Source organism: Pollicipes pollicipes, unplaced genomic scaffold (genome assembly GCF_011947565.3).
Source record: "Pollicipes pollicipes isolate AB1234 unplaced genomic scaffold, Ppol_2.1 Scaffold_1600;HRSCAF=1878_pilon_pilon_pilon, whole genome shotgun sequence".
NCBI classification, from domain to species: Eukaryota; Metazoa; Arthropoda; class Thecostraca; order Pollicipedomorpha; family Pollicipedidae; genus Pollicipes; species Pollicipes pollicipes.
In genome coordinates, this window is record NW_023595962.1 from 25,944,458 (window position 1) to 25,959,523 (window position 15,066).

Here is a 15,066-nt window from a genome sequence, read left to right on the forward strand (position 1 = left end):
GATACACCAGCGAACTGTACTTTAAGCCCCCGTCATGACATGTGCTGCGGCCCGTATCCCCAGCTCAGTCGGCTAGAGCGCACGTCTTCCGATTCACCTACCAGTAGTGGGGTAAGTTTGCGTTGCATGACCACCCTCACCAAAAAGCATTCTAAATTGGAACACACCAAGGTTCCTACGAAGCTAGTCTTCATATCGCGAACGTAGAACGTGCTATATGGATTTAATGATCCTTTGTCGTGTGAACGTAGCGCTACTAAAACATGTTTTCCTTGCGAACCGATTCTTGGGACACTGGGTGAAGCCTTCCGATTGTGAGCGAGTATCTTTTAAACGCCACCCCTCAGAGCGCCACACCGTCTTTGTCCAGATGTCCGTCTGGGTGAGCCTGGGGTGACCTCACTGGATCGATCGGGACGAGCAGTGACTCCAGCAGGACGGGCTGACGCCGCACGCGACACGGGCTTTGCTGGATCGGTCGGACAGTATTTCCCTGAAATACCCATCACCTTAACACCGCCGAGGACTGCACATGCTCGCCCAGTCGCCACCTGACCGCGTATTGTGGAGTAGCCTGAACAGCCATGTGGATAAGTCAGCGAAGCTGAAAGAGATCACGCGCCCTTCAAGAGCCTTTAGGCTTGAGGTGGGACGCATCACCGTCGATAAAATCAGCAGGGCAGCCGACCACCTGCAGCAGATTCAGCAGGACAACCGACCGCCTGCAGCAGATTCAGCAGGGCAACCGGCCGCACGCAGCAGATTCAGCTGCTGCGTATCCTGGATGATCCGTGGATAATCTAGAGCATCTTTTGTAATCCCAATGTTGACAGCTGTGGAACCTCTGACCACCGATGCTGCTGCTCGTGTTTTGTTGCGTTGAACTGACAGTCATATGTTGCTGCTCGTGTTTTGTTGAATTGAACTGACAGTCATATGTTGCTGCTCATGTTTTGTTGAGTTGATCGACAGTCATATGTTGCTGCTCGTGTTTTGTTGAGTTGAACTGACAGTCATATGCCGCTGCTCGTGTTTTGTTGAGTTGAACTGATAGTCATACGTTGCTGCTAGTGTTTTGTTTAGTTGAACTGACAGTCATATTCTGCTGAAATCCCGATTGGTCGACAAATAAACTCAAGATTGTTAAGGAACACGTTAAACAACGTTCAACAAAACGTCACAAACGCTTAGATGTCACATAGTACAGTCTTTTGTTCAGATCCACCAGTGCTGTCTCCTGAGAAACCTGCCAACTTTGGTGAACGGTCCTAACATACGGAGAAGGTAGAACGTTGAAAACATAAATATATGAAAAACTCTAAACCTATATGATGCTTTTTAATACCAAGTGAGCGTGGTACTAATACTTGTGTGTTTAGGCACCTTGTGCACCAGCAGTGCACAGAACTGTGCTGCATTTCATTGACCCAGCACTCTTTATTTTCCTCATATGCTGTAGGACGAGGCTCAAAGGAGCATAGAATAGTTCGGTTAGCAGTAGGATTGAAGACCTGAAAAAAATATCAAGCGACGCGCTGCATGAAGTAGAAAAAAATATGAGTCAGATGCTCAAAGCATGCATTCAGAAGGAAGAAGAAATAATCATGATTCCATGTGTCAGACTCATTTATTCTAGTTTCGACTTGCATGCTGCTGGCATAAGGCTAGTTAAATTATGTATTCCGCTCACCTGATGGTGTTCAGCATCTCGTGGATTATTATTTAATTCACAGATTTTAGTTTTCTCGGTGGCCCGCATCTTTCACTGATTTTTACAATCTCCGGGAATACTTAAATATGCGTACAAAAATAACCCATTGAGCGTCAGTCGAACCACTCGGTTCAAGTCAGAAGCAGCCAGAGCTGTCTTTTTCTTCCAGAGCACATTAGCCATTTTCACGAGGGATTGAAGCTTAGTACCTGTAGACATATTATGTTATCGTTACACTACGGACGATGCCAGACAGTTGGTGCTAGATCAACTATGTAATGGGGCTGCATCATGGGCTCTTTTTCCCTGAAGATGTCGATAAAAATGGCATGCTCAAGACCTGAAATAGGCAACCTTTTAGCCATTTTCACGATGGGTTAATTCAGTGAAAGGTTTTGAAAATTTGAAAATGCTTCTACGGGGTTCTAGTATATGCTAAACACTCTGAGAAAAGGAAAATGTTGTTTCACGCAATTTAATTAGCATGCAATGGGTAAACCACATGTATGCAACAAACGAAAGTTTGTTATCTTAAACAAGGCCGCTTACAATCATTATTGCAGACCATGCCTTTCGTTCACCCGAATTCCAGTTCACCTTATTATTGAATTCTAGTTCACTTTAGCTAATACAGCTGGTTGTCGGGCTGACCTGTTTTGTTTACATTAGTGTTGTGTGGAACATTTCGGCCTTTAAAGGCAATTTCATTTAGGGAGTATCCATCTTGGGCCATGCGCAGGTATGTAAGCTCTATAAGCTCCGTCAGTCCGGCAAAGAAGCTCTGTAAGTACTGCATGCCTATGGCCCGGTACGCTACAAGAATATAGATGTTTGTTTTGTCGCGTCTGCGCCAGAGATGCCACTGAATGTTTTAACAAAGTTTCAAAAAGTTTCGGCACAAGTTCTGGCCTCATAACCGTCTATAAAAACCTCATCTTGCTCACAGCCAGCTAACTGCAATTTCTTAACTTTCTAAGTTGTTTTATTTACCGTTTTGATGTACTATGTTTTACGTTGTTTATGTTTTATTATGTTTTACATTTTATCATTGTCTTCACAAACATGTTTTTAAATCTCTGGGGAACATATCTAGCCTCAAATTATTTATAAAATTTGTGTGTTCAGAAAATAAACGCTGAAAAGCTTTTCAAGTTTTAAAAATTGTCCACTATGATTCTTCGTGAAAATGACTATTTTTTTTTTAAATGTGTTGCCGGCTGGGTAACTTTCAAGCTAGGTCAAGCTCGGTGGATATGCCTTTCGCTGAACTGTCTGAGTGTTACGCATCGCGGCAAAGAGGGAAAGCGACTTTGTTACTTACGGGACTGATGCACTTACTTTAGAAGTGGTTATCCTTATATCAAGTATAGAATGTGTTGTGCTATCAAAAATGATATCTCGTTGACTGTCTGTTCACATCTCAAGGGCTTGCTCTGCTCTTATGAGAAGTATTATTATGAAAGGCTGTTATTTTACAAGCATTTATACGTTAAATATCAGTGTGTGTTATATGGACTTCCTGATACTTGTGCAATGTTTAAGGAATATTGCAAGGATGACAGCAAAAATGAAGTTTCAATTGTCACAGGATGCTAGAAACATTTCGCGCAAGCGGTCATTTCAGCAGTCTTGAGGTCAATTGCCTACGGGTGGTTATGAGATAGTGGAATGTCCTGAGTTAGGTGCATTGATCATTGCTGATATGCACGCATGCACGGGTGTATTCCACTGCACAGCGACGTCACGGCGATGATTAAAGCGGAATGTTCTGCATTTTAAGATGTGGAATCAGACCTCAGATTCTTCCATCTTACATGAAAACGTCGGATGCGAATCAAATCGTACTGACCGCGTTACCTAAGATAATGATAATTATGTTGTGCTAAAACTAAAAAAATTATGCGTAATGGTGTTTTTAAGTATGTTTTCAAACATTTACCAACAACCCGTCATTCGCTTGCCATCTGTAAAACTGACACCAACTGTTACGTTTAAAAGCTTTTTTCATTGATACATGTGTAGACTAGCACGGCGCATAACATTAAACATTGGTCCATCGAATGTATTTTCGACTACTGAGGCACCAGTACACGGTTTGGAAAACTGGAGTGGCAGACTGCTCCACCTGCACGGGAGGTCTTCAGAGGGCGGGTGCACCCGCAGTAAGCCGTATTGAACGAGTAAACGCACAGAACGGGACCAATCCGCGAATCTAATGGCCTGCTATTCAGATATGAACTGTCAACTGAAAGATTTTTGGTATGTGGTGCTAAAAAAATTAGCTTTTCTGTAACGACATTCAGAGATATAACTACAAAGAAAACGCCTGGCATGGCCGTCTCGCATCGACCTTCGCACCACAACCAGGGTTGGTATGCATAACACACCATCTGACACGCATCGGCCTCCGCACCACAACCAGGGTTGGTATGCATAACACACCATCTGACACGCATCGACCTTCGCACCACAACCGGGGTCGGTATGCATAACACACCGTCTGACACCCTCAGGGTTCAAAGATGTCACTCTGAGTCGGGATGTCCACACCATCTGGCCGTGAATCTTGTGATATAGCACGTGACGTCACTAAGCCACCGAACCGTGACGCTATCAGAGCCCGGCTGTCCGGTAGGTCATCACATGAAGGGCATGACGCCATCAGAACACAACTGCTGCCACAGTGTAGCGTCATCCGCGCCGACTCCGTGCGACAAAGGCTGCCAGATTGATTATCTTCCCCGGACGGAACGATGCAGTAGTGAAGCCGGCAGTAGTGAGAGCGATCAATCGATTTTGGTGACAAGAGCTCAGTCAACATCAGCCGACGTGTCTGCAGACCTCCGTCAGTGTGATCCGTGGTGATCTGACACCCGTGGCATGCGTGGTGGTCTGACACACGTGGTATCCGTGGCGTTCTGACACACGTGGCATCCGTGGTGGTCTGGCACCCGTGGCATCCGTGGCGGTCCGACACCTGTGGCATCCGTGGTGGTCCGACCCCCATAGCATCCGTGGTGGTCCGACCCTCGTAGCATGCGTGGTGGTCTGACATTCGTGGCATCCGTGGCGGTCTGACACCCATGGCGTCCGTGGTGGTCTGACACACGTGGTATCCGTGGTGTTCTGACACACGTGGCATCCGTGATGGTCTGACACACGTGGCATCCGTGGAGGTATGATCAACTGCTACACGAACTCCATCACGGAGGGGAGGGACGTATTCCTCCTCAACCTTGTCAAAATTGACTTTTGTCTCCCCCAGTTTTGGTGGTAAAGTGTTGGTTTCGATATGTTGCCTATTACAAAGCATTTGATTGATTGTACCATTTAATCAACACCCAGACGTCCATTGATTCGCATAGGAAAATCTGAGTTGGTGTTGCGCTAATGAACGCCGGGTACTGTTAAGCGTTGATTTTAGTAAACCACTCTGGTGTTATTACGTGGATTGGTTCACCATGTCATATTGTTTGGTTCAGCTTCGGTCAAGAAGTCCAGGGAATAGTGATAAGTTGATCCCATAAAGAATAGCAGTGCGTTCAGCTTTGCGTCGAGACGTCAGCCATGAATGACGTCCAGCTATGCGTCGAGACGTCACGCCATGAATGACGTCCAGCTATGCGTCGAGACGTCGCACCATGCATGACGTCCAGCTATGCGTCGAGACGTCGCGCCATGAATGACGTCCAGCTATGCGCCGAGATGTTACGCCATGAATGACGTCCAGCTATGCGCCGAGACGTCACGCCATGAATGACGTCCAGCTATGCGCCGAGACGTCACGCCATGAATGACGTCCAGCTATGCGTCGAGACGTCGCGCCATGAATGACGTCCAGCTATGCGTCGAGACGTCGCACCATGAATGACGTCCAGCTATGCGTCGAGACGTCGCGCCATGAATGACATCCAGCTATGCGCCGAGACGTCACGCCATGAATGACGTCCAGTTATGCGTCGAGACGTCGCGCCATGAATGACGTCTAGCTATGCGCCGAGACGTTACGCCATGAATGACGTCCAGCTATGCGCCGAGACGTCACGCCATGAATGACATCCAGCTATGCGTCTAGACGTCAGCCATGGATGACGTCCAGCTCCAATGGCAGACAGCTAAGCATCCGTTCGTCATTATCACAACGCAGCCGGCCATCACTTGGTTTGGCGGTTTGTTTAGGCCAAATATGCTCATTCAATTTCATGTTTTCACTTTGAATATGGTAAGATTTTAATAATGTCCGATAACAATTGACATTCACGCAACACTTCCAAGGAAATCGCCACAATATGACACCCCGCAAACGTAAGGAACCAGGCGCGGCACCACACGCGCGTACATAAAACACAGTATTTCACTCGGCTTCTCATCCCACTATGGCGCATATATTTCCTAAGAAGCAGCCAAAATAATAAAAACATAACATGTATCCTAACACTGTTCAAAGAACCATTGACCAAAAGTTAACCAATGTATGGCGCCGAGCGTGCGCTCAAACCTAAAACAGAACATTCGCACCATGGTCCATGTCGAAGCGCAACTACACGCAAAATGCACTTCCTGAATATTCCAATGGCATGAGTTGCTCGATAAACTAGCGCAAGTTGAATGTCTCAATCTGCATCGCACGTTGACGCAACTCATTCCCCCAGACCTTACACGTGTGCCGCATTCTCCGGCACGGGACGACTGTGGCGATATCCCTTGGAACCACTGGTTCTCCTGGACACCGCTAGAGTACCACCGCACCCAGCGTTCAGCTCGTGCCCGCCGGGCAGTAACGTTCGCTTCAGCCGGCCCAACTCGCGCCGGACCATCACAAACAGCCCAGCGACGCCCTTCCATCACGACCCGCGGATCCCCGCGTAGGGGGGGGGGGGGGGCGCCATCCGCGCGGCACGCACACCCCACGCTAAAAGCGCGCAGCGTCGCACTTCCGGCACTGATCCGTCCCATCGGGACGTCGCACAGCGGCGCTGACAGCTCCGAGGCTCTGAGTCTCTCGCCACAGCTGGCGATCGCGAGACCTCGGTGCCAGTCCGGCGGGCCTCGGCCGACCCCGGGCAGGCGGCGGGCAGCACGACGGCGGCGCCAGGACAGTGGGCAGCGCGCAGGGCATGCGGCCAGAGGACCGGGGCCGCTAATGTCACCGTGGCTTGGTTCAGCTGAGACTCTCGGCGGACGAGGCTTGGCGCCGGCGGGAGAGGTTTGCCGCCGGCGGAAGAGATTTGCGCCAGCGGATTTGGCGCGAACATGGCGGGTTTGGCGCCGTCCAGTGGCAACCACGATGGAAACGGCCGGCGGTGTGCAGCCCGCGCGTGGAGCAGATGTATAACATGTGGGAGAGATATGGGACGCCTATGGCGGACATCCACAGCTTAACGCCTCGTGCGGGCAGCGGCAGGCGCAGCCGCACAGCCGGACGGCGGCAGGCGCAGCCGCACGTTTCAGGCGGACAGGGGCAGGCGGACGTCGGGAGCGGACAGCGGCGGGCGGATATGTACGCCAGACAGCGGCGGACGCGGTCACACGTCTAGGGCGGGCAGCGACAGGCGCAGCAAGACGGGAACAGGAACCAGTCGATGAAGATACCCTTGCAGTCGTTGTCCGGGTCGTAAGCCAGCAGGCGGTGAAAGGTGTACTTCTGCTCGCACATGCAGCTTCCGCCGCAGTGGCTGGTGGTGGTGCCCCTGCAGCGGCGGGCCACTGGTTAGCGGGACGTGGGAAGCAGGGCACGGGGCCATGCCCTCGTGAGCTGACAGCCTCACGCCTTGTGCTGGGGTGGAGATCTTTCCAGGAATTCTGTCCACGTTTACAGAAATTCAGAAAAATCAACATTTGCCCACACCAATTCTTTGGCAATAAATGGACGTTCGGAAAACATTGGCTGCGCCCTTGCTGGTTCGGCCACTTCTTCACGTTTGAATTGGGCTAGACGTGGAGAGATCTTATCTGAGGAGTGCCAGCAGATGCAGGTATAGGGCACTCCTGTCTCCAGCGGCTGTGGAATAGTGGCGTGCCAAATAGTGATAATAATAGTGATAGAATAGAATAGTGATAGTGGCGTGCCGAGCGACTGACAGTGACACGTGACAATGACACATTGACAAATGGCACGTGACAATGACACATTGACAAATGACACGTGACAATGACATATTGGCAAATGACACGTGACAATGACACATTGACAAATGACACGTGACAATGACACATTGACAAATGACACGTGATAAGGACACATTGACAAATGGCACATAAGCAGAAATTATTAAAGCAAACGTTACAATCGCCATCGGTTCTCTGGTGGTCGGACATCGCTAAACCTTCTCGGCCTCATCAGCGTCCTTCCACAGACACTCTTCTCAGTACAGATTGTGTCAGTGTGGCGATATTGTACTGGAACCGCCTCGGTGCAACCCCCTTTCTCATCAAATGGGGTAGCGTACCCCGCGTTGGTGGAGGGGGGGGGAGGGCGGGGCAGGTCCTCGTGGAAAACGATGTGGGCTCTGGGCCGCCATCTATCGACGACCGGCGGAAACAACTCCCAGCGCGACAGAACGAATCAGAATGCAAGGCCACGCGAACGCTGAGATAAGTCCTGGCTTGCCCCGTGAGCCGGCTGCGACACAAGCTGACTGTTGCAGCGATCAGAAAGCGCCCAGAGGGCTCGCAGCGTCCACGTGCGTCGCATTCATTCTGGCTCAACCGTTGCGCCCCCCCCCCCCCCCTAATTTTCTATCTATCACCAGCCAAAACGACATGCAAATGCCCGAGACCCATGAGAGCGCACGCCGACTGCCCTGCCCGCCGCAAGCGTGGCCGGTGACGAGCGCCACTCCGCAGCGCTGGCGAACCAGTGACGTCATCACGTCAGACTCACTTGCAGATCTCCTGGTGGATGGCCTGCGGGAAGTGTTTAGTGTTGACCACGGCTCTGATCTTACCGGCCGAGTTGGCCGCCCAGTACGGCGTGACGAGCTCGATCTTGGACTCGCAACTGTCCACGCTGCGGACACAACACGGGTCACCGCCGTACACGAGCATGCTACCGCTGTAAAGGCTGCAGCGTTTGCCGCGGTGGTGTACATGACGCCGGTGTCCAGCCCGTAAACAGTGGTCAGAAGCACTCATCTGTGGGCGCAAATGGCCTGGACGCTGACACGCGCTTAAACACCAAGCCACCACCACCGCTCTCATCTGTGTGCAATGTAGCGGATTCGACATGGCACAGTTGTCTGCCCTGGAAACATATGACACGGCGTGGTGGTGCCGGCCTGGGACTCACAGCCATCCGCACTGCCGATTCACCGTACCCTATCTGTTCGCACTGCAAGCAGCCCGCCCTGAGGCGGCGACAGTGACAACTCACCGACGCCCTGGTCAGCAGGTAATAAGTGTTAAAAGACACCTCAGTAACGCTAAGGTAAGTACTTAGCGAATGTAACACGGCACCTCAGTGACTCTCAGGTCAGTACTGTATCAGTGTAAAAGAACACATCACTGACACTTGGATTAGTACATAACAGGTGTAAATGACGCCTAATTAATGCTTAGGTCAATAATTCACGAATGTAACATAACACCTCTCTCACACTCAGGTCAGGAAATCAGGACAATCATTGACAGAAATCCTTCCACCGAGGGGATTTGCCTCTGGATGCTTCAGGAGCCGCTGTCACATTGTGCACTCGCAGCTTCGTCACAGCCAACGCCAGAAACAGGCCATGCAACTTACAGGTGCTTGCTTCCTTTCTCGATTTTCGGCGGTGGCGGCACAGACTGCCGCTTATGTCGCCGCCCCGTCGGTGCTGCGCCCACCGTGGCGTTCGAGGACCGCTTCACTCGCGGCTGCGGTCACCGTCGGAGGGCGTCAGGGTGCGGCAAGTGACGTCACAGAGCGAGCCAGGTGAGCGGTGTTTCTAGGAACCAGCCTCCGTCACGTCCAAGTGACGAGTGTTTGAACTAAGAGAATTGGCCAAACACATTGCATCAGTAGGCTGATCTTTATAAGTCAATATTTTTATTTACGCATGTAAAGGCCTCTTTGAAGGTGTCTGAACTTATTTCATTCCATTTAATCATTGGAAAACCGAGGGATTAAGTAAAGCTATCAGCTTTCAAACAACGTGGCAAATAGTGGAGCTTAGCCCACGTGCCAAGACTTACCGCACGAACAAAGTGAGATATTTAGACCGACAATTACTTAACGGCGTTAAATCCGAAAAGCATCGAGGCTAGAACGCCAGTGAGAGGGTGAGGCGAAGGCATGGGGCGGTTGTCGACCAAAGCCGCGCCGACGCCGACCAAAGCCGTGCAGAGACGCGAGCTTGCCCCGAATTCGCGCGGCAGAGCCATGCAATGCGGTACGACAGATGAGCGACTCGTCGCACAGAAGCGTCTAATCAGCGAGCGGTGGCATCGACAGGGGTTTAACCTAGTGTGCGACCTCCACCCAAAGCGCCATGTCAGCTGAGCGTGCTGTTCACGTGACCAGCTGGACAGAGGTCGGCGTTAGCGGCAGGAAAGGTCAGGCTGCCACCGTGTCAGGGCATCACACACCAAGCCAGAGCGTCTGAGAACACGGCCGTGTCCTGACATCACCTCCAACCCCGTTGCGGCAGCGATCATGCGGTTTGTTGGGAAACTTGGCTAGCGTTACCTACAATGACATCACCAGGAGAGCGGATGTGGAAAGACGAGGGATAGCATCGCGGCAGGGCCGTGTGACTGCCGGCTTTCATCGGCTCAGTTAGGTGCACTCGTGTTGAGACACGGACGCGTCCGATTAGACGCGCCTCTCCTCTCTCGCGCAGCGTGCTTTTGGGAGGACTTCTAGCTTCGCGCCGGGAGTCTGAGGCCACCGCTCTGAAGCGTTTCAGGATGTTGTGCACCGCGCAGGCAGGTGCACGCAAGGACGTCGGAGACTCGTTATCAGTATTCCTAAGGAAGGAATGCACGTAAGAAAACCGTTCGTATTTTGGCTCCATTATCCAGCGGCCTGTGATGTTTACCAGCCAAAATTCTAGAGGAAACAAAACCGGACGTAATGCATTCAACACATGGAATGCGGATGTGCGCATTACTTTTTGACTCCGGTCTGGAAATTTTCAAGCCAAAACCGTTCGCAACGACTGAGTCCAGAAATAAGGCGCGATTTAGAGATTTCGTGAGCTTTTCTGACAAGCGTACTGCACTTCAGTGAACACCAAACCTGGCCTGGGATTGAGGTCGTGCGGTGGGACTGCCCGTCGGGTCAGCTGCGTGACCTGCGGCTCAAGGGTTGTGGTGGGCCCATGCGCATATCAGACCAAACACACTCTCACGGGCACATTTTCCGTCACAGCGTGACGGGACCCTTAGTGGAATGATCAGCTGCTGTGCCTGGCTTCACCACCGTTGCTTGGGAACGACAATTGGGTGGTTTATGCTCTCTTCAAAGTGGAACCGGCAAAGGGGAAACATGAGTTTCTCCCTTGCTCTGACGATGACAATGGTCTGTTGTTCGTGTATGCAGGAGAACACGGTTTCCGGCAATAGTTTCTGTGCACCGAGAAGTTACAACCGCTTCCGGTCACAGTACCAGATGGTTCCATTCAATTTAGCAAATTTTAAAAGTAAGGCTACTACGCCATTGTTTTTACGCTCATTGGAGGAACATCCCCCGGGCGAGTGTTGCATGACCCGCTCATTATGAGGGCGTTCTGCGGAACAGATTTTCGGGAGGAAAATGTTTTTGAACATCCCTCCTCGCTTCCAAATCTGCAACTGACACTGATGCAGCGTGACGCGGTCACTGAATCAACCGTCTTTCCGCATGCTGAACCCTGGCGTCTACCGCCTGGTAAACCAAGCAGTGGAATTACAGCCACGAGCATCTAAACCCTTCTGCAGATTGAATCGAGACTTTGCTCGGGTTGGTCAGGACTTGAGCTATCTCGGAACATTTTGCGTAAAACTCGCAATGTTTTGTACCTGTTCATCTTCAAAATACTAAAATCCAGTGAAAACAGCAAACCAGACATGAGAGCTAAATTCGTTATCGAACTGTCAAAGTTTGTGTTAATACGTATTCATGCTTTGCTTCGCATCAAACAGAGCTGTGCCAAAGAGACGCAAATAATCCTTGACCAACGCGATCGAAACATCGATTCGTGCTGACAAAGGCGTGCTAGACTACGCCTCACATCTAGACCCGGATGTTGCCTTTACACGCGGCGTCTAAGGCACTACGTGCGACCGCAGCGAAGCATCAGGCGCCGGACTCCCGAAGGGTCGCTCACCGATGCAGAGTCTAGGGGAAAGGGACTAGTGCCTCACACCAAACTGATGTGACATCTGGACACAAAATGCACGCGTGAGTAGTGTTTGGTCTGACAAACAGCCACGCGAGACCACGCGAGAGACCGCCGTGGTCGGCACGTGGCTGTCTTCTCACCTGCACGCGGGCCTCACCCAGCGTGAGAGGGGTGGCGGGCACGGGGTAACTGTAACGCTGCAAGCCGCCAACAGGTGGCGCCGTCACCACACAGCCCCGCCCCCGCCCGCTCCCGGCGCCGCCGATTGGCGCGCAGGCCGGGCGGCGGGCTTTGATTGGCCCGGCCGGCGTTGAGTCGCCCACCCCGAGTTGCTGATTGGCCGAGGCTCGCTGACGGGGTGCCAAGCGAAGGCCGCCGAGCGCCGATTGGCTGGCAGCGACCTCCAGCTGCGCCCCCTGGTTCAGGAACACGTTGTTGTAAAACGGCGGCCGGGAGGGAGTTGGCGTGGCCAGCCCCTGCGCCGGCGGCCGCGTAGCAACACGCGTCGGCCGCACATTCGTCATCGTTTGCTTCGTCACGTTCGCTCGCGCCGCGTTCGCCCGCACTCGCGCCGCGCTCGCCCTCGCTCGCGCTGTGCTCGCTCGCTCCGTGTTCGCTCGCGTAGTGTTCGCCCTGGTTCGCGTTCGGCGTCGTGTGCCGCCGTCCCACCGCGCCGGGGCCCCGGTCTGCGCCGGCTCGTCGCGCCCCGTGCGCACGTCGGCGGGCCGCAGGTGCTCCGGGAAGTCGACCGTCTCGAAGTTCTGGATGTTGGGGAAGGTCGGTACCTGGTCGAAAAAGTAGCCCGGTGGCTGGAATTCGCCGAACATTCGCCGTGTCAGCGCCTTGTTCAGGTCGATGAAGCTCTCAATGCGCGATCTGAAAACCGCGGCGGACGGTTAGCGCAGCGCTGACGAGGAAGAAAAAACCAGGGAAAGGCAAGGGCGCTGACCGTGATCATCGCGATGATGCGATGCCATGCGCTCCTCATTACCCTAAAAAGCGACTATTAGAGAATCATTTACAGGTAGTTTTGTGAGCAAGCAATCCGTTCAAACACCTGTAGTGGATGCAAGACGATTGTGACTGAGATTAACATTGGAATTTTGATTTTGATTGGGATTGGGACGAACTCCCAGTGCCCTCGTAGGCTTCACCAACGAAGTATTGCACAGATTCAGAGTGCACTCCACGTGCTGTCCTTGTCCTTCAACCCAATGGCGTCTTGCACAATGAACCAGCGGCGGGGATAATGGCTGCCCTGGTTGCGATGGGTTACATACCGAGCATCGGTGGGAGCAAAAAAAAACACTCAGTCCGGTTCCCATTTTTAAACTTGGGTGGAGCCATAAGTCCATCGAACTTGCGTCAGTCTAGCCCAAGTCACGAACCTAGGGCAGTGAGTTTAATTCCCAGACAGGAGCGCGAGCAGCTCGTGCGTGATGCCTAGGGCTCTGGAATGGTGTTAGATCTACGCCTTTCGGAGGAGATGATTGTGAATCAAAACGCAGTGGTACAGGACAAAGACAGCAATCCAGGCCTAAGCCTTGCATGAATTATGCGTTATTATGTCATATTCTCACTGACGTCACCTCCATTTTTTGCAAAGTATAGTCAGTGTGCAAAAAATACGATCTTGATCAAACAGCTGATTTTGTAGTTGTGATGCTCGCCTGCTGTTCTGCTGGCCTAGAAGCTCTTCTACGAGCCTGAGTCTGATTTCATGCGTCTTGCCCTCATAAAACATGAGATTTACGATCATCCAGGCTTCAGTTCACTGAGTTCGAGTCCTCATTCTTTTGAGTTGCTGAGTCCGAGTCCGCGATAGCCGTGGGTTCAGACTCGCTGCGAAGTCCAGCCTGAGCCTGACACCCGCCTGTGATCTCTTTAGGGGGTGCGTGTCCAAACTACTGCGTGGTGAGGAAGCCAATGATTATTTGTCGCACATTGTACACTGTTTATTACTTGCTTGATTCTGGTTTTTACTCACACGTGGTACGTGTTGTCCCGGATGTTACTTACACGAAGTACGTGCCGCCCTGGTTGCTGCTTACACGAAGTACGTGCCGTCCTGATTTTCACTCACACGGGGTACGCGTTGCCCTGGCAGTTACCTACACAAAGTACGTGCCGCCCTGGTTGTTGCTTACACGAGGTATGTGCTATTATGTGCTATATGAGGTATCTGGTTGTTGCTTACTTTGCGTTTTCATTGCTACTTGCTACTTTGTTACCCATCTGGAGCACATCAGCCCTGATCGTCAGTTCGTTTGAGTACGTGATGGAGTGGTCGTTACTCACTCGGGGTACGTCAGCCCTGATCGTCAGTTCGTTTGAGTACGTGTTGGCCAGGTCGTTACTCACTCGGGGTACGTCAGCCCTGATCGTCAGTTCGTTTGAGTACGTGATGGAGTGGTCGTTACTCACTCGGGGTACGTCAGCCCTGATCGTCAGTTCGTTTGAGTACGTGATGGAGTGGTCGTTACTCACTCGGGGTACGTCAGCCCTGATCGTCAGTTCGTTTGAGTACGTGTTGGCCAGGTCGTTACTCACTCGGGGTACGTCAGCCCTGATCGTCAGTTCGTTTGAGTACGTGATGGAGTGGTCGTTACTCACTCGGGGTACGTCAGCCCTGATCGTCAGTTCGTTTGAGTACGTGATGAACTGGTCGTTCTTACGCGGAGTACATCAGCCCAGGTCGTCATTTCGTTTGAGTACGTGATGGAGTGGTCGTTACTCACTCGGGGTACGAGTCGCCCCGGTCGAGGCAGTGGAGCTGGTTGAGCCGTTCGATGCAGGGAAGGCCGCGAATTGCCCCCTGGCCCCACGTCTGGTAGACCAGCGTCAGGCCCAGCACCGCCCACGCTACCTGTCGGACAACGGGGGCGCCAGTCAGCCGACGAAGACCGCAGGAAGGAGGGGGTGACTGAGAGGCGCCGGTGGCGGCGGCGCTGGTCGGCTGACAGATCCCGTAGCTGGGGGGGGGGGGGGGGGGCGGACGGGTAGCGGCGTGACGCGGGCGCACTGGCCGCATGGCAGGCCCCGATCAGTGGGATGCGG

The 15,066-nt window shown here is 52.3% G+C and overlaps 1 protein-coding gene across 2 annotated transcripts in view; it reads right to left on the bottom strand.

Annotated features, from left to right (window-relative positions):
• Positions 1-5,864: 5,864 nt before the first annotated feature.
• LOC119099652 (protein spaetzle 3) overlaps positions 5,865-15,066 on the bottom strand; it is a 28,330-nt gene continuing 19,128 nt past the window's right edge. The window contains exons 2-6 of one of the 2 annotated variants that reach the window (XM_037222821.1): positions 14,748-14,875; positions 12,795-12,885; positions 9,450-9,562; positions 8,595-8,720; positions 5,865-7,401 (exon numbers count right to left, since the gene is read on the bottom strand). In XM_037222821.1, the coding sequence (XP_037078716.1) occupies positions 7,245-7,401; positions 8,595-8,720; positions 9,450-9,562; positions 12,795-12,885; positions 14,748-14,875 (615 nt within the window). In that variant the 3' untranslated portion in view covers positions 5,865-7,244. Of the gene's footprint in view, positions 7,402-8,594; positions 8,721-9,449; positions 9,563-12,332; positions 12,886-14,747; positions 14,876-15,066 lie in introns of both variants that reach the window. The other variant, XM_037222753.1, reaches the window with a different exon arrangement.